The following is a 22,675-nucleotide window of genomic DNA, read 5'->3' as shown; positions in this document are numbered from 1 at the left end:
AGGGCCACGACAATACTCCATAAGTTGGCCTTGGAGCCCATGGCCGATGCGCATAACCTCCGGAAGAATTTGGAAGAAACCAAAGCGGCCTTCCAACAATTGGTCGAAGCACATGAAGTCACTTCCAACGAGAAGTTAACGTTGGAGGCCGAAGTGGCTCGACTGAAAGAGTCTTTGGGTGAGATGGAAGGCCGGGCGATTACGGCGGAGGACGCCGAACGGATGAGGGTTCGAGAGGTGCAAGAGATCACTGCTCGGGAACAACAGGCCAAGGCTGATGCCAAGGCTGCCATGGCTGCTTTCCGGACCGATTGCGAGAATAAAATAATTAAGGAGCATGAGGATGGTTTTTGGCATGCCGTCTGGCAAGCTACTCATTTTAGCACCTTTCCTCCCGACTTCTCATTCGACTTGAGCAAAGATTTCTTCCGAGGGGCGTATATGGATTTTGTTGATGCCCCCGACAACGTTGAGCCGGATGAGATGGCTCCGCCTTGCTCGGCCGCCCCGGAAGATCTAGGAGCAGCCATGAATGACGATGAGGAGACCGAGCAGATCACCCATGCCGATTGATGGGCCTCAGCGCTTTGCTTTTTGCTTGTACATCTGTTTTGATGAAGATGTATAGATACAAGGTGCTTTTTGTTTTCTCTACTTTTGATTCTTTTGGGCCGTCCGAGCCATTTCATGATTATACCCTTCGGCCATTAGCGCCACTTTGCCCATAGAGCCTTTTAATGAATTTGTACTTCTTTCATATTCGGATTATCACTTGTTCGTATGTTCTTTCCTTCGGGCTTGGTCTCTTCTAATTCTAATAACTTGTGTGAATAACTTAAACTGCCCTGCATCGGTATTAACCAATAGGGAATGACTTGTTAGTAATTATTCCGTTTGAATGGATGATTGGATGTATGTTAAAGGTTAGTTCTTCGTTCAGTCGAGCAAGGATACTGGAGATTTTATCGTTGACCAAACTTGGCCTAGATGGGTGTTCGTGAGATGTTAAATTGTTCATTTGTGGGTGAGTAGTGGGTACTCAGGAGAGATCAAGTATTCGTCTTTGGCCGAGTGGTAGGCATTCGGAATTGATAGTGTTCAATCTTGGCCGAGTGGGGGTGCTCGGGAGAGATCAAGTATGCGTCCTTGTCCGAGTGGCAGGCACTCGGGAGGGATGACGTGTTCAACCTTGGCCGAGTAGGGGTGCTCGGGAGAGATCAAGTATGCGTCCTTGTCCGAGTGGCAAGCACTCGGGAGGGATGACGTGTTCAACCTTGGCCAAGTAGGGGTACTTGGGAGGGAATAAATATTCGTCCTTGACCGAGTGTTAAGCACTTGGGAGGGATTAAAATTTTCACCTTGACCGAGTCAAGGTACTCGGGAGGGATTGAGTATTTCATCCTTGGCCGAGTTAAGGTATTCGGGAAGGATTGAGTATTTCATCCTTGGCCGAGCGTGAGTGCTCGGGAGGGATTAAGTAATTCAACCTTGGCCGAGTTAGGGTACTGATGGAACTACTTGGAGAAGATTGATGTTCTTCAAGTTTTCCATGCAAGGACCGAAGAAACTCTTGAGGTTGAACTCCTTGAGGTGGCGAAAACACCTTGGAGGATTCTCCAATGGTGGAGAAGCAATGGAAGTGATTCGGTTCTCCTTAGCTTGTGAAGGAAGCTTGAGGAACCAAGGCAAAGGTTGAAGCACCTTTGGTAGAAACCTAAAGAGACAATTCTCTACGGTTTTTAGGAGACTCTTGAGAGAGAAATCTGAAGTTTTATTTCTCAAATGTTCAAAAGTGATTACAAGAGAGGGATTTACAAATATATAGTGAGAGGTAGCTTCTAGGAGAAGCTAACCTTAACCATGGTTCACTAGGAACCATGGTAAGGTGTAGCTAACCATCCATGGTTTCTAAAACTTGTAAGAGAAGCTAACCTTGATCATGGTTCACTTAAGAACCATGGTAAGGTCAGCCCAACCTACCAAGGTTTAGAAACTTGGAGGAGAAGCTTCAAAAACCAAGAAGATAGCTTAGAAATTTCGGCCAAAGAGAAACAAGTGAGCTAGGCGGCCAAGGCTCCATTTCCTCCTTTGAATTATTTCAAAAATTGTTGATTTGGTTTAGTTAGGTTCATCAAATGATGATGAGACCTAGCTAAATCAAATCTATGAAAAATTAGGAGTAAAATGAGTCTAATATGCAAAATTTTGCCTAGGCCTAACTCAGGCCCAATTTCTAAACACACTCCCAATTTCCCTTGGCTCTCCCGAGTCACCGTTTTAACTCTTTAAGAACAACCTTGTTTGCCGCTTCTGCCTGCCCATTGGATTGGGGATGTTCTACTAAAGTCATCTTGTGCTTGATCCCTAATCCAGACAGAAAGTCATTGAAGCGGCGATCGGTGAATTGTAAGTCGTTATCTGTGATCAAGGCGTATGGAATTCTGAAGCGGGTGATAACGTTCCTCCAGAAGAATTTCTGCACATTGTTGGTCGTGATAGTGGCCACTGCCTCTACTTCAATCCATTTAGTGAAATGATCCACTGTCACAATGAGGAACTTCACTTGCCCTTTTGCAGGCGGGAATGGCCCTAAAATATCCATACCCCAAACAGAAAATGGCTAGGGGGTGGTGATAGAATGCAGTCCTTCAGGGGGTTGATGTGTCAAAGGTCCATGTTGCTGACATGGTTTGCATTGCTGGACAAACTTGGCACAATCTGCTGCCATGGTTGGCCAATAATAACCGGCCCGGACAACCTTGGCTGCGAGAGTTCGGCTTCCCGAGTGAGTACCACATATGCCTTCATGGACTTCTCGGAGGACATAGTGCGCCTGTTCAGGTGTTAAACACTTCAGCAGGGGTGACGAGACGCCCCACTTATACAGCTCTCCAGCGATTAAGGTGTATCGTGCCGCCATGGTTTTCATCTTCTTTGCTTCCAGGGGGTCGATGGGTAACGACTCGGTCAAGAGGTGCTCAACTATGCCGGTCATCCAACTGGGTGTCCCTTGTTGGACTTGCAAGCACTCGGCTTCGGTGACGCTTGGCTTTTGTAGTTCTTTTTGTATCATGTTGTGCAAATGACTAGTCTTTTTGCTGCTGGCTAGCTTAGCCAACTAATCGGCTCTTGTGTTTAGTTCCTGAGGTGTGTGCTTAATTTGGACATCTTCAAAGTTGCCTTTCAGCTTCTGGAAAGCATGAAAGTATAAAAGTAGCGTTGGCTCTTTGATTTGGAAAGTGCCGTTGACTTGCCCTGTCACTACTTGTGAGTCGCTCCAACATTAGATTCTAGTGATGCCTAAGTCGTTTGCCAACCTCAAGCATGCGAGAAGGGCCTCGTACTCGGCTTGGTTGTTGGAGGTCTTGAAGTCAAATCGCAATGACTTTTGAATCACCGCTTTACCAGGACCTTCTAGTATAATGCCGGCTCCGCTGCCCTGTTGGTTTGACGACCCGTCCACATGTAGAGTCCATACGTGCGGTTCGGGAAGTACTTGCGGGGTGAATTCATTTATGAAGTCGGCCATGCTTTGTGCCTTGATGGGTCCTCTTAGGTCAAAACGAATATCAAATTGTGACAGTTTTATGGACCAAGCGACCATCCGTCCGACTAATTCGGGCTTCCGTAATACCTTGACAATTGGGTTATTTGTCCTGACGAGGACTTTGTGGCTCTGGAAATAATGTCGGAGGCGTCTGACTGTATGCACGAGAGCTAGAACCATTTTTTCCAGATGCTGATATCTGGTTTCGGCTTCCTGTAAGGCTCGACTAATGAAGTATACCAGCCTTTGCTCCGGTTTCTCTTGTACCAACGCTGTGCTGATGGCTTTGTCCGACACCGAGATGTATATGATCATATCTAGCTGGGGGTCCGGCTTGGCCAGCAACGGCGGGGCTGTGAGCATCATTTTGAAGTCTTGAAACACTGATTCACATTCTTCGGTCCATTGGAACTTTGTTGCCTTTTTCAACAAAGACATTATGGGCCTTGATTTTTCTGCCATGCAGGGCAGGAAATGCGCCAGGGAAGCAATGCGCCCTGCCAGTCGCTGTACTTCCTTTACGTTACGGGGGCTTCTAATATTGACAATGGCTTGGCACTTGTCAGGGTTGGCTTCTATACCTCTCCTTGACAACATAAAGCCCAAGAATTTTCCCCGGCGACCCCAAAGGTGCATTTTGCCAGATTCAACCGCATGTGATGTCGCCTCACTTCGTCGAAGATTGTACCGAGGTCTTTCAAGTGGTCGCCGTCCGAAGTAGACTTGATTACCATATCATCCACATATACTTCCAAGCATGTTCCTATTTGCCGGCGAAAAATCTTATCCATGAGTCGTTGGTAGGTTGCACCAGCGTTTCTCAAGCCGAATGACATCACTTGGTAGCAAAAATTGGCCGAATCGGTGATGAATGCAGTCTTTCCTTCATCTGGTGGGTACATGGGTATCTTATTATACCCTGAGTATGCGTCAAGGAAACTCAATCTTTGATGGCCAGCCGCTCCGTCAACCAAAGCATCAATATGGGGTAGGGGGTAAGCATCTTTTAGACATGCCTTATTCAGATCGGTATAGTCGGTGCACATCCGCCATTTACCGTTTGACTTCTTGACCATTATCACGTTGGCCAACCAAGTAGAATACTTGACTTCCTTGATAAACCTCGCTTGAAATAGCTTGATCGTCTCTTCTCTTACTGCCTGAGCCCTTTCTCCTCCCATCTTTCTTTTCTTTTGAGCGATGGGTTTGGCGTCTCGACATATTGAGAGCCGGTGGTAGTGGAAGCTTGGGTCGATGCCTGGCATATCGGCCGCAGTCCAGGCAAATAGGTCCGAGTACTTTAGTAGTACTTGCTTGATGTCTCTTGCTTCGGCTTCCGACAACTGGGAACTCAAATAAGTGACTTGTTCTTCATTCCTCCCGAGTTGAAATGAGATCGTTGTTTCTATTGGTTCGACCCTATGCTCATCTTCCATCCTCGGGTCAAGCTCTAGGTCTTCTATCGGCTTTTGTTGGCCAACATCGCCGATGACGTTGACATCTCGCCTTGTCTTCGGAGTTGGCTGCACCTTTAGGCTGACAAAGTAACATTCGTGGGCCGTCTTTTGATCGGCGTGCAGAGTGATCACCATTCCTTCTTCTGAGGGGAACTTCATGGCTAGGTGGGGGGTGGAGACGATAGCTCGGAGCTTGTTCAAGGAGGGTCGGCCCAACAGGATGTTGTACGAAGTGTTAACATGCACCACCACGTACCGTACTTTAATCCTTCGCCTTTGCTGGTCGTCCCCGAAGTAGGTGTATAGGTCTATCGTCCCCCAGGTATCCACTCTTTCACCTAAAAATCCAACCAAGGGCTCGTTATAAGGTGCTAACTCGCGCTCAGGTATACCTAGCTATTCAAAGGTTTTCTAATATAAGATATCGGCTGAACTTCCCTGATCCACCAACGTCTTCTTCACAATACAATTGTTGATCTCTACACTGATGACCATGGGGTCATCCTGCACTGGATCAACCCCTTGGAAGTCCTTGTCGGTGAAGGTAATTGGTGGCATATGGATCGATCCTGCCCGCGTTACTGCGTTAACTGATCTGATTGTTCTTAGGTGTCTCTTGTGTGCCGAAGATGTGCCTCCACCTCCTGCGAATCCTCCGGCTATTATGTTTATCACCCTCTTGGGTTGATTCCGGTCTCGCTGCTGGTCGTTTCTCTCCGGGGTCCTGCTTCGTTCCCGGGATCTATGCCTCGGAGGTGCCCTTTCACGGTTCCCTCTTCCAGACTCCCTCTTATCATGGTAGTTATCGTATCTCTTCCTGCCTGAGGGTTGGGTGAAGTTTTGAAGATGACCTGACTTAACAAGATCTTCAATGCGATCTCGGGGGGCTGTGCATTCCTTCGTGGTGTGTCCCCGGTTCCTGTGAAACTGGCATGTCTTGGTCTTGTCCGCGTGGGGTGGAGTCATAGCGCGGCGGGGTACCACAAGGATTTCTGTGGCCAATGCCTATTCCAACACCTTGGTCCTGCTGGCGTTGAGCGGCGTGTATTGTGCATATCGAAGCCCCCTGTTGGTTCTTTCTCGATCAGGCGCGTCCCAAGGGCGAGGCCTTGGAGGATGTTCCTTTTCAACTTCTTTCTTTCCGGGAAAAAGGTCGGTCCGGTTCTGATTTTTGAACTCGGCCAACTCTTTCATCTGCATATACTTAGTAGCTCTTTGCCTAAGGTCGTCAAGATCTTGAGGCGGTTTTTTACATAGGCTGTTTACAAAAGGGCCTGGTCTCAATGCCGTGGTAAGGTGGTGCATTGCCACTGCTGGGTCTAGATCTCGGGTCGACAATGTCATCCTCCCGAATCGCTCCGTGAAGGTCCTTAGCAGTTCCTTCTTTTCCTGGCGGATGTTGACCAATGCGATCGAGGTGAGCTGGTGAGGACGGCTTGTGGCAAACTGTATTACAAATCGGGAAGATAAGGTTGTGAACGAGTCCACTGATCTTGGTGGGAGTCTTGTGAACCAATTAAGTGTCTGCCCTTTCAGTGAGGTAGGGAAGACTTTACACATGATAGCGTCGTCGTCGGTATACAACCAGACTTGAGTAACGAATGCATCGAGGTGTTCTTCGGGGTCGACGGTTCCATCATATCTTTCTAAAGCCAAGTTTTTCCAGTTGTCCGGCAATCGGGCTCCGACGATGTCGGGAGTGAATGGTGATTTCCCTTGCCGTCTTTGCTGATCCATGGTCGTCGTCGTCACCCCCGCCGGGAGGCTGAGGGATTTTGGTCTCCTTGTACCATCCCGACGATTCTCCTTGGTCATGTGTTGACTGAGTGTTCGGGGTGCCACGGGATGGATGCCAGGAACGGTTGTCGCTCCTAAGCTCCGCATTCTCCTTCCTTAGGAGTGACAGCTCATGTGCGTCCTTCTCCCGAAGTCTCTTCAATTCCATCATCTCGGCCTTCAGCTATTCTATGGCCGATGATGGGTTGGGAGGTTGAGATCGATCGACGTATGACTCCTCCATTCCCTCTTCGTGTTGATTTGTCTGTTGTCTCGATTCTCGGGGCATCCCGAGGTTATGAACTGCTGCATTTTCTTGTTGACTCCTGGTTGCTACCATTTTACTACAGGGTCGAGAACCGTTTCGGTTTCGGCCCCACAGTGGGCGCCAAAATGTTCCTACGTAGAAACACTCCTCTTGTTGCTCCTTCCTTGTGATCTTCCAAGTCTTCGGTGCCGACCGAATACTGTCTCCAAAGGGTGGGGAGGGTACCTACAAAGGCACTCTGATGATCAAGTAAGTGTTCGGTATAGAGCGATAAAGGCTTATATATTGGATAAAATGTACCTCATTTATGTCCCATCACCTGTATATTTATAGTGACGTATTTGGGCCTAGTGGGCCTTCTATCTTGGGAGATGGGTAATACTTTGGTTAATCTTAATCTCTCTTAATTAGACGTGATAATCATTGTCTAATCGATATCCTAATCTGCCATGTGTTCTCCGTGAGTTGTCCTTCTTTTGGGTCTTCGGCCAAGCTTAAGGTCGAAGGGGTATTTGGCCAAGCTCAAGGCCGAAAGGGTATTCGGCCAAGCTCAAGGCCGAAGGGGTATTCGGCCAGGTTCGAGTCCGAGGTGTTTTGAGTGTTTTTCCATTCGACCGAGCTTAAGGCCGAAGATGTATTCGGCCAAGCTCAGGGCCGAAGGGGTATTCGGCCAAGCTTAGGGCCGAAGGGGTATCCGGCCAAGCTTGAGGTCGAGGAGTGTTTTTGAATGTTTCTCCTAGATGCTTCTCTGTCCATCTTTTGGAGTGTTTCCTTCCTCTTATCCTGGGAAAAGTACCCGGCTATTCCTAAGGCCGAAGAGGGGTTCGGCCAAGCTCAAGGCCGAGGGGGGTTCGGCCGAGTCGAAGGCTGAAGGGTAACGCAGGTGGAGGCATTCATCGATTTTGGTGCTTCTCTCGGCCTAGTGTCCAACCGAGAGGGGTGTTTACTGGTACAATAATAGATAAAAATTATACCAATATTATTTAAATCTCTCCTCTCTCACACACGTGTATATATACACACATATATAATTTTAATATATAATTTAAAATAAAAATTAATTAATCTTGAATAATATAATTAAAATTAATAAAGAAATGTAAAATATTTATTTTATATATTTATTAAATAGAATTTCTTTCAATGCTTTATTTTATAAAAAAATTATTAAATAATTTATCCATTATAAATTTTACTCTATTTCTTATCTATCTTTTACCTAATTAATTTTATTTTCTTACTCTACCAAGCATATGTCAAAATCTTAATGAAAAAGAAATTTAAAAGCTAAAAATAAAAATAACACTGGGTACAGATTTCTACCCTAAAAAAAAAAAAAATTCAAATAAGATTACCTCTTCTAACGGCGGCGGCGTCGCAGTTGCGTTTTTCTCTTTTTCAGCACAGCGCATAACAGCGTCAATGGTGAAACACTGCAGACCCCCGCTGAGTACACAACACGGGTTTCGACGTATCCGCTGAAACCGTGTTAGGGGCACATTGGACGAGTCCCATCACAACTCGTAAGTTGTAACTCACCCATTACGTAACCGACCCAGGTTGTGCGAATTTCACGAACACACGCTTCGCTTCGATATTATTCCGCTGCGATTCCGCATGCGATTCAGTACGGAATACCCTCTGCGTACCGTAACCTCGTGCGATCCTACGAGTTACCTCGCTATTTTAACAACACTGGTCGCACTCTACGCAATTAGGGTTACGTTCTTCCTTCAATGTATTTGGGGATGATGCGAAGAACCTCGTCGATTCATGTCTTCACTCTTCTTCGATACTCTGGTTCGTGTTCTAACCCCGCACACTTTCTCCTCCACCCATCGCACCCTTCTTCATCTTTCTCCACTAGTGTTGATACTCACAATCACACCTCTAAACAGAGATCCTCATTCCTCGATTCCATGAGAAACCTGAAAAATGTAGACGCCGCCTTGGATTTCTTCCACACAATGGTCTCAATGAAGCCCTTCCCTTGTGTCAAGGACTTCAATTTACTGTTCAGCATTGTTGTTAAGATGAAACGTTACAAAACCGCCATTTCGCTAATTAAACAAATCTATTCCCTAGGGCTGAAACCGGATATCTACACTCTCAATATTGTTATCAATTGTCTTTGCCGTTTGAACCACACTGTTTTTGGGTTCTCTGTTTTGGGACTAATGCTCAAAATTGGTGTGGAGCCTGACTTGGTGACTCTTAACACCATCATTAATGGGCTTTGTATAGAAGGCAATGTGGATCAAGCAGTGAGGTTTGCTGAGCATTTGGGAGAGTTGGGTTATCAATCAGATGGGTACACCTATGTAGCAATAATTAATGGATTGTGTAAGGTAGGTGACACATTTGGTGCTACCTCATATATCAAGAAGATGGAAGAAAGAAATTGGAATTTGGATGTTAGAGCTTATACCACGACTATGGACAGTCTTTGCAAGGATGGGATGGTATTCGAGGCGTTGGATTTGTTCTCACACATGACTAGTAAAGGTATTCAACCTAATCTCGTTGCTTACAATTGCTTGATTTATGGCCTTTGTAATTTTGATAGATGGAAAGAGGCTGCAACTCTACTTGGTAATATGATGAGAAATGGAATCATGCCGGATGTGCGGACTTTTAGCATTGTAGTTGACTATTTTTGCAAAGAGAGGATGATTTTGAGGGCTAAATGCATAATAAGTTTCATGCCACGTATTGGAGTGGAACCTAATGTTGTCACATATAATTCAGTGGTTAGTGCTCATTGTTTGCTAAATCAAATGAAGGATGCCATGGAAGTTTTTGATTTGATGATTCGGAAGGGGTTCTTACCTGACGTTGTGACTTATAGTTCCTTAATCCATGGATGGTGTAAAACTAAAAACATAAATAAGGCTATGGATTTCTTGCGTGAAATGCTTAATAATGGACTGAATCCAAATGTTGTCACTTGGAACACTCTTATTGGGGGGTTTTGCAAAGCAGGGAACCCAGTAGCTGCGAAAGAATTGTTTTTTATAATGCACAAGCATGGCCAACTTCCCAATCTCCAAACTTGTGCTATTATATTGGATGGCCTATTTAAGTGTCATTTTCATTCCGAGGCAATATCATTGTTTAGGGAGTTTGAGAAGATAAACTTGGATCTTAATATTGTAATTTACAATATTGTTGTGGATGGAATGTGTAGTTTTGGAAAACTGAATGATGCACTAGAACTGTTTTCTTGCCTGCCAAGTAAAGGTGTCAAAATTGGTGTTGTTACTTATACCACAATGATTAAAGGTCTATGTAAAGAAGGACTATTGGATGAAGCCGAAGACCTGTTGATGAAAATGGAAGAAAAAGGATGTCCCCCAAATCAGTGCACATATAATGTCTATGTTCAAGGATTGCTAAGGAGATATGATATTTCAAGATCAAGAAAATACCTTCAACTAATGAAAGACAAAGGTTTATCGGCAGATGCTACCACCACAGAATTGCTTATCAGATGCTTCTCTGGTAATAAAGAATATAGTCCATTACAAGAGTTTTTGCAGAAGTTTGCTTGAGTATTTAATATTGGTATATTTGGAATACCAACATTTGCCTGAGGGCCAAGACCAAGAAAAATCATATACGTGCAAATAGGTTGCGGGAGAAAACACCCAAACCCAAGATAGATAGGATTATTTGGCAGAGGTTCGTTTGATTTTGTTGATTTCTATTTATGTTCTGTAACTGGTGATGAATTTCCAATTTCATTTGATTATTCTTTGAATTTATAGGTCCCGAAGATTTGTTGATGCACTTGGAGAATTGGATGACTGCCTTACAATGGTGCACCTTTTTGCAGCATTACCTGCATCAGAGGGTAAAAAAATTGAAGTGGTGCACCTTCTGGCTAATTCTTATCTTGCGGAGGATTAAGCCATCATGTCAGAATAAAACAACTCAAAATGAAGGCTGAGGAGGGATTCAACATTGCATATTCTTTCAAGATGTGAGCTTCAAATTCACAAACATTGGAGCACTTCAATTTTTTATTTACTTAAATAATATTACTCAGTTTAGGATTGGAGGTTTCTGCTCAACAAGGTCCTTCTCTCCTTTTATTTTTGCCACAGATGTTACAGATAGCAATTATTTGCCACTTTTGATAAGTTTATCCAGCTGATTCTTGCATTTTGGGTTAAATGTATTCATTTCTTCTTTCATTTTGTTCTTTTCCGTCCCCCATTTCTGGTTGTTGGTTGCTGTCTTCTTGTACATCAGATTGGAAATTTAAACACACTGAATGAATGAACTGCTTATACATAGACGGTTTGAATTCAATATTCCCCCAAAAGAAGAAACATGGTTAGATATTGACTACTTTCTTGCTAACCACTTATGAAGGATGAAATAGTAACCGGCAAGTCTAGGGCACAAATAAATACCATGACACATAGTAGAGCTCAATTTTCTATTTCCTTGTTTTTTGCTTCTAATGAGTTGTTTTAAAATTTTTTTTATTGTCTTTAAATGAACCAGATAAGCATTAAGCACTAGAATTGAAGCTGTTTGAAGCAGGATATTGTTCTTTCCATGATTTGTATCTTCAGATTTAATATTTTTATTCAGCCTCATGTTTTCTTAATAGCTCAAAACTGTTTGATAGTAGTTGAGACTTTAATACTTAATGTGCTGCATATCAGTTTCAAGTAGTGAGGGCAAAGGTTTTACACCTTCAGGCTTCAGCACTAAATTCTGAGTTACTTAATTACTTTGTATCACATAATTATAATAACCAAAAGAGTTGTGATATTACCAGACTAAAAGAGGTGATTTGCGTTAAATTATCAAGCTTAAACCGAATGAGTAGAATGAGATTTATAAGAGGGAACTATGACGTGTATGGTTATGATTTTTTTGGGGAAAATATTAATTTTCTCAAAAGCTCTTTCTGGAATCTTTGTTTATAAATATAGAACAAATTCTTTAAAACAAAATGAATATTATTACATTACACTGAGTTAGGAGGATAATAGATCCTCCTCAAGATATAATAATTCAAAACCAGTAACCAACCAAACAATACATCAATGAAGCAAATCAATCCAATTCCTCAACAAAAGAAACAAACCCAATAAAATATTCAAGAATCTGTCTTTTCTATTTACAACAGCAGCGTGTAGTTGTCTAATAAGTCACTTAGTTTCTTTTGGTGATGATGTTTTCTGGTGTGAAGATTTGCCTGTAATGGCTTTCTTCACTTTGGAAATTGAGTGCTTCACCTTTGACCCTACACCGGATAGGATGCCATGAGATTTTTTGTGTGAAACTTTCGTGTCAGTGTCTTGAGAGTCCCTGGATATGACACTGATACTAGATGATGGGCTTATTTTTTCGAATTCTTCTCCTCCTTCATCGTCCTTTGTGTTGCTTAATTGAGTGGTTTCAGCCTCTTGATTTTCCAGATTTCCTGTGTCTGTTTTCTCTGTGATATCTGCAGATTCTGATTCAGAGACACCTCTGAGTTTGGCAATTTCAGTTTCCTTTTCAAGTTCATTAGTATCATTACTTGGACTTGCTTCTGCAGTTTCCAGTCCTTCTAAATTTGGATTCTTTATAATCAGGGTCTCCTGGCTCTTTGTTTCAGATTGAACTTCAGCTTTCTTTTCATTTTCCACACAGGTGTTGCCTGACGCTTTGTGTAAATCAAATGCCTAATTTAACATAAACTGCATCAGAACTCAAAGATATTGTACATTTGGGAAAATGAATAATTGGTTGTCTAGTTTATTTTGTTGCAATGCAGTCAAACCTCAAGAACTTCCATGTTCTTCACAAAATCATTGTCTGGTCTCTGCACTTCTTTAGCATTGGTTACTGCTGGTTCAGCTTCCTTTTGTATTTCTTCATGTATGCTTTCCTCAACTATCTCAACTCCTAAAGATGGTCTGCTAGACGAAGTTGAGATGGCTTTACCCTCAGGTACATCTGTCATTATACAATAAGATGTTAAAAGCAATCTTCCACACAAGATTGGCTAATATAGTTCATTTTTATTACATTTATGTTTTCTTCAAACTCAAAAACTTCCACTGCTAAAAGATGCTTTATGAGGCCAAACAATGACTATCTACATGCTATCTTCCTCATGGAGTTGGCTCAAGTAACTCCTTTCTTTAGAACACAAGTTTCTATCGCTAGACTTTGCCAAAGAACTCAAGTTTTGAATGATTCATAATATCAAGTTGGATCTATCTTTTGTCCTTTTGGGACACTCAATTTTAGTATATTTGTTTCTTGGATGACATATCAAATTGGGTAAAGATAAAATAGAAAGTTGCTGAATTATCAAGACATAATTACTTTCTATTTCTGGCTTTTGTAACTTCATACCAGTGGTTTCTTTCATAGCAGATTCTTCCTCTGGAATGATTTTTCTACCATTGTTGATTTCTGAGTTGTCTATAGAGTCTGAGTTGAGAGCCTTTTCCAGTTCTTCCACATCATTAGTCGATTTTGAACTATTTTTTGTTGTGACCGTTCCTTCTGAATTGATATGCTTGGTAATTACATTCTCCATGGTTTCATGTTGATCAATTGTCTGTTTTAAAATATACAATATCAGAATCAAAACTGTAAGTCTAAGAATGAGCAATTTATGAGTGTGAAATGCCATGAAGTTATGTATATGATTATTTTCTTTTTAACTTCATCATTGGCTAACCTCAACAACATTAGCCATTTGCTCAAGTTCATTTTCTGGTGTGCCACTATTGTTATCTATTGCTGCTGATTCCTCTCCCATAAGTGTTTGTTCCTGAACGTTTCCCTCAATCATTTCACCTTTAAAAATTGTGGATTCGGGAATGGTTGTCTGGGCTTCATCTTCTGGTACACCTGTTATACATTACGTGTAAGATATTTCTTTGCTATCATCCTCACAAAATTGGCTACATTAGTTCTTACATAGTATGTCATATATACCCTGTCGTGTAAACTGACAGCCTAATGCTACAACATGCTACTGCTAAGGACAAAGTTATTTTAGTAATTTATGATGCTTTCATTCACATATGGTATTTTGATGTTTAGTGCAAGTTGTTTCTTTTCTTTAGAAACTGAAAAGTCTCAATGCGATTTCATTGTTAAAGTTTATTATTTCAGGGCTTTAAAAAATTGATGAACTTTTACTTTTGGAAACATATTGTTGATTTAATTGTATCTAAGGTCAACTTGAAATTCACTAAAAAGTAATAAGTTGGTGAATTCTGAAAACATACTTTCTGTTACAGTTTCAAGTAACTGCCTTTCAACTGCTTTTTCCATCTCCTTTTCTTCCTCTTGTATGGAATTCCCATCATCGTTGATCTCTAATCTCTCTACCATATGTGATACCGGAACCTTTTCAAGTTCTTCAGTTTCATTAGTCGGTTTTATTTCTATGGTCTCTCCTTCCAAATTTGGATGCTTTGTAAGTATAGACTCCTGGCTGTGCTGTTCAGGTAGGAGTTCATCTTTCTGTTCATTTCCTGCACTGGTTTGGCATGTCACTTTGTGCAGATGCAATGCCTTTTTTAAAATATACTGCATCAGAACATAAAGATATAAGCCAAGAGAATAACTTTTTGTTGACAGGAATTAATGACTAACATGTGCGAGGTTGAAAATGCAATGAATATCTTTTATTTTCTAGTTTATTTGTTTGTAGTATGCTCAAACCTCAGAAACTTCCTTAATCACCTCGGACTCATTTTCTGATATCTGCTCCTCTTTAGTATTTGTCACAGCTAATTCTGCTTCTGTGTGTGTCGGTCGAATGCTTTTGTCAACTTCTTCAATACTGGCAGATGCTGTACTGAGTAATGTTTGCAGGGCCTTATCTTCAGGAACGCCTATCATATCATTATACAAATGAAATGTTGAATGCAATTACAAATACAAGCTTGTCTACGTTACTGTTTATCTGTACATCTATGAGATTTGTAGAAATGTAAGCGTCCCACAGCTTTATGTGGCCAAAGAATTACGCTTTACATGTTATCATCCACATATAAAGCTGAACTAATATGTATACAACCGATTTTGTTTCAAGAGATTTAAAAAATCACGTTGTTTTTCTTTTTCTCCTTTATGGATGAATAAGTTATTTGTGTTAGTTATTAGTTTCTAGGATATCATGTCAAATTCAATAAAATATAAAAGTGAAGGTTTCTAATGTTTTATAACTTGATTACCTTGAGTTTCATATTTTTGTATCTCCAAGTCAGTCAATTGTCTCTTATTTGTTGCTTCCTCTTCCATGTTTTTGCAACCATCTTGTCTCTGTAAATTCTTGATCAAGTGTAATTCTACAATATTCTCCATTCTGTCCACATCATAACATGATTTTATTTTGCCTTCTGAAATCTCACTGTCGTCTTCATTGATATGCTTTGCAATCACTCCCTGCATGCTTGATGCTTCTAGTCGGTGGTCAGAATGTTCTTCAATATCTTCACCAACCTTGTTCATGTTTTCAAGTTGATCAATTGCTTGCTTTAACATATAAAGTTTGAGAATGAGGATAAAATTTGAGAAACAAATTTAGAAAATAAATGATGCCCTTTATTATTATTATTATTATTATTACCAGTGGAAAAAGGCACTCCCTGCCTCTCTTGTTAAAGAGAAAAATAAAACAAAAAAGGGTAGTTATTTGAAAGTGTGTCTCTCATTTTAAAAAAGTTTAAACAAAAAAGAAATATTTGAGTGAGCTAATTATTTGAAAGGTGCAAATGGTTTATAATTTATGAAGGAGTAGTGTAAGGGTAAAACTGAAACTAAAATGTGTATGCAAAAAAGGCTGATCGTCTTTATTAATTGTTAAGATAATTCTATAAAATATAGTTTAGATATACTAGTTTATCTTCTCCTATTTTCTAGTTTAGTTTCCTTAGTCAGTTTTATCTAAATTCCTAAACTTTAGGGATTGATTATGTTTTATGCCTATTTATTTTATTGTACCTATTCAGATTCAATAATAAGAAATTATTCATATTCAAGTTGGTACCAGAGCTCTCTGGTCCAGGAACCCTAATCCAGCCGCCAACATCTAGGGTTTCTAGGGTTTTCGAGTTTTGCTCGCGGTTGTCGGAGTTGACACCGCCTGCACACTCAGAGGTCACCGATCGGCCTCTCCGTCGAGAGCCACCGTCATCCGCCGTCTCACGCGCTCTCACGCGCGGTTCTGGTTGAGGAAGCTCGCCGGCGCGTGGGCTTCACGCACCGCCCTCCCAGCCTCCGTTTGCGACGCGGTTCACTCCGTTGGACTCGCCGACCCTCCCTCTTCTCGTTTTGACCCTTTTCAGGTTGTGGGTCACACTCTAGGTGGTCTGTTGGTGATCGTTTGGTTGCGGCCTCGGAGTTCCGTGGTCGTTTGGTTGTTGTCTCGGAGTTTCATGGTCGTTTGGTTGCTGACTCAGAGTTCCATGGTTGATTGGTTGCTACCTCGGTGTTCCATGGTTGATTGTTTGCTATTTCTGTGGCTTTTTGATTGAGGTTTTCTTTTGTTGTTTTTTTCTCCTTTTGTTTTCTCTTCATGGCTCAATCTCCAACTTCGGCTCTAGAGCTCAAGATTGAATCTGAGGGCAATCATCTAACCTCATTATCTACCGATGATTACAAAGAGTATCTTCAATTGAAGGCAGCGCAACAAGCCTCTTCCTCTGTCACTGTTGCTCACACTGGTAATTCTACCGTCTGTCTCTCTCACTCTACGTCTATTGGACCTTGGGTTTTGGACTCTGGTGCTTCTGATCACCTAACTGGTAATGTCTCCCTTTTCCATAGCCTATCATCACCTAAAACTCCACATCATATCACTCTTGCAGATGGGTCAAAAGTCCAAGCCACTGGTATTGGCCAAATATCACCTACCCCTTCACTACCATTAAAATCTGTTTTACTAGTTCCTGGATGTCCTTTTAATTTGATTTCTATAAGTAAGTTGACTCGGTCACTAAATTGCCATAACCTTCACTTCCGATTCTTTCTTGATACAGGACCGGAGTATGGGACAGACGACTGGAGTCGGATATGAATCACATGGTCTCTACTACCTTCAGTCTTCTACCTCTACCATATGTGCATCTGTTGAGTCTCCTAGTTTAGTTCATCGTCGCCTGGGTCATCCAAGCTTGAATAATTTAAAGAAAATGGTACCTCATCTCTCACGCTTAGAATCCTTAGAGTGAGTCATGTCAATTAGGGAAGCATGTTAGAACTTATTTTCCTAAGAGTATTAATAGTCGAGCTGTGTCTCCCTTTGATGTCATTCATTCTAATGTTTGGGGCCCTAGTCGATTTCCTTCCCTTTTAGGGCATAGGTATTACGTCACCTTTATTGATGATTTTTCTAGATGTACTTGGATATTTTTGATGAAAAATCGTTCTGATTTATTCAATATTTTTCAAAGTTTCTATTCGGAGATCAAAACTCAATTTGGCAAAGTAATTCGGATTTTACGAAGTGACAATGCTAAAGAATATTTTTCAAATTGCTTCAAATCATTTATGACTTCCCATGGCATTCTACATCAATCTAGTTGCCCTCATACACCTCAACAAAATGGTGTAGCTGAGCGAAAACATAGACATATTTTGGACACTGCTCGTACTCTTTTATTGAATGCCAATGCACCCCCAAAGTTGTGGGGAGATGCTGTACTTACTACAGGGTATTTAATAAATCGAATGCCATCCTCTGTCTTGAATGATCAAGTACCTCATTCCCTATTATACCCATTGGATCCCATTTACTCTGTTCATCCTCGTGTCTTTGGTTGTACTTGTTTTGTCCATGATCTTTTCTCAGGACGTGCTAAGTTGTCTGTTAGGGCTATCAAATGTGTGCTCTTAGGATACTCCCGTGTTCAAAAGGGGTACCGCTGTTACTCTCCAGCTATACATCGGTTTTACACTAGTGCAGATGTCACTTTCTTTGAAAATATACCATATTTCGTTGCTATAGATGTCTCTTTGGTTGAATCAGATCTCCTTTCTCAGGTATTGCCTATTCCTCATTTTGATCTCGGTGTGCCTTCTACACCTACTACTTTAGAGGCACCAGAGATTCCTAGCACACCACCAGGGTTTGATCGTCCTCTACACCGATTTGTTCCTCCCAGTACTTCTACAACTGAGTCATGTGATTCTGCCCCTGCTCCAGTCTCCTTACCTACTCCGGCCCCACCTACTTCAGTTGACTTGCCCATTGCTCTTCGTAAAGGTAGTCGTTCTACTTGTAATCCTCATCCTATTTATAACTTTCTTTCATATCATCATTTGTCTCCTACCTATTATGCTTTTGTCTCTGCTATTTCCTCTATTACCATTCCTAAGACAGTACAGGAGGCCTTAACCCATCCAGGATGGCGACAAGCAATGATTGATGAGATGACAGCTTTAGACTTCAACCACACTTGGGTACTTGTCCCACCTCCGCCTGAAAAATCTGTTGTTGGTTGTTGGTGGGTATTTAATGTGAAAGTGGGCCCTGATGGACAGGTGGATAGATTGAAAGCTCGTCTTGTGGCTAAGGGATACACGCAAGTATATGGTTTGGATTACAGCGACACCTTCTCTCCAGTTGTGAAGATGGCCTCAGTTCGTCTCTTCTTAGCTATGGCTGCTATAAGGCATTGGCCTTTGTTTCAATTAGACATCAAAAATGCCTTCTTACATGGTGATTTGGAGGAGGAGATTTATATTGATCAACCTCTTGGATTTGTTGCTCAAGGGGGGTCTGGTCTTGTATGTAAATTACAAAAGTCCTTGTATGGCCTCAAACAATCACCTCGTGCTTGGTTTGGTCGGTTTATCAAAGTTATACAGGAATTTGGAATGATCCGCTGCGAGACAGACCACTCTGTCTTCTTTAGACGCTCATCGACACAGATTTATCTATCTTGTTTATGTAGATGATATTGTGATTACAAGTGATGATCAGGAGGGCATCAAGGCTCTGAAGCAACACTTATTTAAACACTTTCAAACTAAGGATTTAGGTTCCCTACGTTATTTCCTTGGGATTGAGGTCGCTCAGTCAAAGTCCGAAATTGCTATTTCTCAGAGAAAATATGTCCTTGATATTCTAGAAGAGATCGGACTTACAGATTGTAAGCCAGTTGACACTCCCATGGATCCTAATGTAAAGCTTATGCCTAATTAGGGGGAGCCTTATCCTGACCCAGGGAGATATCGGAGATTAGTGGGAAAATTGAATTATCTCACCATGACCAGACCTGATATATCCTTTCCTGTTAGTGTTGTAAGTCAGTTTCTTAACTCTCCCTGTGAGAGTCATTGGCTTGCAGTTGTTCGAATCCTTAGATACATCAAAAGATCACCAGGAAAAGGACTTGTTTACAATGATAGAGGACATACAGACATTGTTGGATATTCAGATGCAGATTGGGCAGGTGATGCAAGTGATAGGCGGTCAACATCAGGCTATTGTGTCTTCGTGGGTGGTAATCTTGTCTCATGGAAGAGTAAAAAGCAAAGTTTTGTTGCACGATCAAGTACAGAAGCAGAATATCGTGCTATGGCTCACACCACATGTGAGCTCTTGTGGCTAAAATTCTTAATTCAAGAGTTGCAGTTTTGCAAGGTTGGTCATATGGAACTAGTTTGTAATAACCAGTCAGCTTTATACCTCTCTTCTAATCCAGTTTTTCATGAGAGAACAAAGCATATAGAGGTTGACTGCCATTTCATCAGAGAAAAGATCTTCTCCGGTATCATCAAGACCACCTCAGTTTGCTCCTAGGATCAACTTGCAGATATCTTTACTAAATCTTTACGAGGTCCTAGGATAACATATATATGTAACAAGCTAGATGCATATGATATATATGCTCCAGCTTGAGGGGGAGTGTTAAGATAATTCTATAAGATATAGTTTAGATATACTAGTTTATCTTCTCCTATTTTCTAGTTTAGTTTCCTTAGTCAGTTTATCTAAATCCCTAAACTTTAGGGATTGATTATGTTTTATGCCTATTTATTTTATTGTACCTATTCAGATTCAATAATAAGAAATTATTCATATTCAAGTTTTATAGATTATTATTATTATTATTATTATTATTGTTATTGTCAGGTTGCATGGAATTTATAAAATTCAATTGCTTCCTTGCCTCTACAACATTAAATATTTAATAAAATTATATTTCTTGTTTGAATCTCTTGCCTTTATCAATTGCTGCTGATTTGTCACCATGATTTTCAATTGCATGACAATAAATAATTTTGTGCGTGAACAGACACATAATTAACTTGTGCAAATGCGAAAATCAAAGGTATTATCTGTTTTATTTTGTTGTCGTCTGCTCAAACCTGAGGAATATCCTTTTTTGCATTAAACTCATATGCTGGTGTCTTCAGCTCTTTGATATGTGTCACTGCGAATTCTGCTTCTAGTGGTATTTCTTCTTGACTATGTTCATCAACAGCTTCGTTATCAATTGATGCTGCATTTGATAATGTTTTTGGGGCTGTATCTTCATGCACACCTATCATTATACAAGTGAGATATTCAATGTAATCATTGACACAAGGTTGTGTACAATATTATTTTAAATTTTTAATACATCTTTTGCCACATCTAGCTACTTTATGGAGCTACAGAATTGCTATTTGTATGCGTTGAAATATGACACAATTCTGTTGTGATTTGAAGCAGATTTAGGAGATATGATTTGTATTTACTATGATATCCTATTTCTAGGAAAGTAGAAAACATGCTGCATTTCTGGTAATTAGCATCCCGTAGGATTACATCCCTTGATTTTGATTAATCCTTTCTGATTTTAGCCTATCTTGTATCTATGTATATTCATACACGCTTTGTACAGAATTAATGAATAAGAAAAGAAACACATTTTTCTGTCGTATCTATGTTTCAAGTGTTTATTTTCTTTACTTTGGAGGAAATATATGTGCTGTGTTTGTTTCTAGGATATCAAGTAAATCAATACAAAAATTTCAAAACTTACTTTCGATTTTTGATTTTTGTATATCCACTTCAGTCAATTGTATAGCATCTGTTGCTTCCTCTGCTGTGATATTATTTGCATCCTTGATCTCTAAATTACTAACCGTGTGTGCGTCTACTGTCTTCTGCTCATCCACATTGTAACATAATTTTGTATTGCTCTGTGACGTCACAAGTTCTGCATTTATATAATTTGTAATCGCACTCTGCATGCTTGATGCTTCTGACTGGTGGTCAGCTTGTTCTTCTTTTACTGTGCTGATGTTGGCCATGGCTTCAGGTTGATCAGGGTCCTGTTTGAATATATACAATACAAGTAAAAAATTTGTATAATAAGTTAAAAATTTAATGATTCTTTTTTGTTCATAGCAAGTGGATATGTATGTAGTTTTTACTTGTTTACTTCACTACTGCCTAACCTCAATGACAATGCACATTCTTTGAAGTTTGTTTTCTGATATGCAGCTCTTGGCATTATCTATTGCTTCTGATTCATCATCCTGAAGTGTTTGTTGATGTAAGATTTGATCAGTGTCACCTTGGGCGATTGCAGGAGTGGGCAATTTTGGCTGGACTTCTGCCTTTGGTAGGCCTGTCATTATACATGTGAGATGCTTCTATAGTCTTTTTTTCTTTCAATGATTCAGACAGACATCTTGTTTGGAAAACTTAAAATTAGTACTGTACTGTCATGCCACTGTATTACTGGGGACAAAACTATTGTAGTCACTTATAATGCTGCCCTCAATAATGTATTTTTACTTTGGGCAAGTAATTTATTTTCTTGTGACATTTTTTTTTACATGTGGATATTTGAAAAAAAAAGCCTTTTATAGATGATTTGGGCAGAGAAACAGAATTATGTGATTCTGTTGTATACAACTAGAATTAAGGTTTGCTATTATTTCTTTCCTTTTTTAGGTGCCACTTTTTTAAGAAGAATTATTTTCTCCTGATTGTTATGTCAAATCAGTACATAATATATTCTCCTGATTCTTGACTCCAAATCAGTACAAAATATATTGTCAGTTTTCAGTCCAAATTGGTGTATATAATATGCCTTATATCTCCTATGTATTTGCATTGTGCTGGTTCCACAAGTGAGAAATACAATTCACTTTTTAATACTTTTAAAGCGAAAAAGTAATTTTCTCTGTTCAAAATGAAACCAACAAATAAGCAATAATAATTTGTGAATTTTGAGCACATACTTTCTATTGCAGAGATTAGTAACTTCATTTTAGCTGCTTCTTCAATCCCTTTTGCTTCCTCCCCATGGAATTTTCCATCATCCTCAATCCCTAGTTTCTCCTTCACCTGAGATGATGGAAAATTTTCTTGTTCCTCAGTATCATTACTAGACTTTATTTCTGCAGTTTCTCCATATGAATATGGTTGCTTTATGAAAGTGTTCTCCACGTTCTTTACTGCAGGCAGGGAGTCTGATTTCTGTTCATTTCCTGCATTGAGCTGGCATGTCTCTTCCTGTTCCCCATATGCGGGTTTCAACAAATATTGTGTCAGAGCTTGAAGATGTTGTATTCAGTGACAATAAATATTTATATCTATATATATATATATTGTGTGTGTGTATGTGAATGGGCATATAATTTACTTGT

At 40.6% G+C, this 22,675-nt stretch overlaps 4 protein-coding genes across 18 annotated transcripts in view; 1 reads left to right on the top strand and 3 right to left on the bottom strand.

Annotated features, from left to right (window-relative positions):
• Nucleotides 1–5,415: 5,415 nt before the first annotated feature.
• LOC145957248 (uncharacterized) lies at nucleotides 5,416–5,970 on the bottom strand. The gene has a single exon (XM_083073469.1). It carries the CDS (start codon nucleotides 5,968–5,970, stop codon nucleotides 5,416–5,418), a length of 555 nt encoding a protein of 184 aa, XP_082929595.1.
• Nucleotides 5,971–6,009: 39 nt separating this feature from the next.
• Nucleotides 6,010–6,888, bottom strand: LOC109816214 (uncharacterized). Its single transcript, XM_020381114.2, has one exon. The coding sequence runs from the start codon at nucleotides 6,886–6,888 to the stop codon at nucleotides 6,010–6,012; it is 879 nt and encodes a 292-aa protein (XP_020236703.2).
• Nucleotides 6,889–8,421: 1,533 nt separating this feature from the next.
• LOC109816221 (uncharacterized) lies at nucleotides 8,422–10,957 on the top strand. 2 transcript variants are annotated; one of them, XM_029274951.2, is made up of 3 exons: nucleotides 8,422–8,848; nucleotides 8,947–10,729; nucleotides 10,816–10,957. In XM_029274951.2, the coding sequence occupies exons 1-2, from the start codon at nucleotides 8,822–8,824 to the stop codon at nucleotides 10,597–10,599; spliced, it is 1,680 nt and encodes a 559-aa protein (XP_029130784.1). In that variant the 5' UTR covers nucleotides 8,422–8,821; the 3' UTR covers nucleotides 10,600–10,729; nucleotides 10,816–10,957. The 2 variants fall into 2 exon arrangements, with proteins under 2 accessions (XP_029130784.1, XP_020236727.1); XM_020381138.3 differs by having other exon boundaries at nucleotides 8,423–10,729.
• Nucleotides 10,958–12,003: 1,046 nt separating this feature from the next.
• LOC109816216 (A-kinase anchor-like protein) overlaps nucleotides 12,004–22,675 on the bottom strand; it is a 39,586-nt gene continuing 28,914 nt past the window's right edge. For 12 of the 14 annotated variants that reach the window (XM_020381123.3, XM_020381122.3, XM_020381117.3 and 9 more), the window contains 11 exons: nucleotides 22,268–22,541; nucleotides 21,476–21,648; nucleotides 21,058–21,349; nucleotides 20,399–20,574; nucleotides 15,256–15,556; nucleotides 14,741–14,913; nucleotides 14,302–14,605; nucleotides 13,746–13,918; nucleotides 13,415–13,622; nucleotides 12,834–13,009; nucleotides 12,004–12,735 (listed from right to left, as the gene is read on the bottom strand). In XM_020381123.3, the coding sequence (XP_020236712.1) occupies nucleotides 12,217–12,735; nucleotides 12,834–13,009; nucleotides 13,415–13,622; nucleotides 13,746–13,918; nucleotides 14,302–14,605; nucleotides 14,741–14,913; nucleotides 15,256–15,556; nucleotides 20,399–20,574; nucleotides 21,058–21,349; nucleotides 21,476–21,648; nucleotides 22,268–22,541 (2,769 nt within the window). In that variant the 3' untranslated portion in view covers nucleotides 12,004–12,216. The remainder of the gene's footprint in view (nucleotides 12,736–12,833; nucleotides 13,010–13,414; nucleotides 13,623–13,745; nucleotides 13,919–14,301; nucleotides 14,606–14,740; nucleotides 14,914–15,255; nucleotides 15,557–20,398; nucleotides 20,575–21,057; nucleotides 21,350–21,475; nucleotides 21,649–22,267; nucleotides 22,542–22,675) is intronic. The other 2 variants (XM_020381119.3, XM_020381121.3) reach the window with 2 other exon arrangements.

The sequence above is a fragment of the Cajanus cajan genome, chromosome 4 (genome assembly GCF_000230855.2).
Source record: "Cajanus cajan strain Asha chromosome 4, NIPB_CcT2T_4, whole genome shotgun sequence".
NCBI classification, from domain to species: Eukaryota; Viridiplantae; Streptophyta; class Magnoliopsida; order Fabales; family Fabaceae; genus Cajanus; species Cajanus cajan.
The sequence above is the reverse complement of the archived record's forward strand: the minus strand, read 5'-3'. Positions and strand labels throughout refer to the sequence as shown.

Bases quoted from the DNA above. Each gene is read 5' to 3' on its own strand.
- LOC109816214 (XM_020381114.2), bottom strand. From the start codon at position 6,888: ATGCGGAGCTTAGGAGCGACAACCGTTCCTGGCATCCATCCCGTGGCA.
- LOC109816221 (XM_020381138.3), top strand. From the start codon at position 8,785: ATGTATTTGGGGATGATGCGAAGAACCTCGTCGATTCATGTCTTCACT.
- LOC145957248 (XM_083073469.1), bottom strand. From the start codon at position 5,970: ATGACTCCACCCCACGCGGACAAGACCAAGACATGCCAGTTTCACAGG.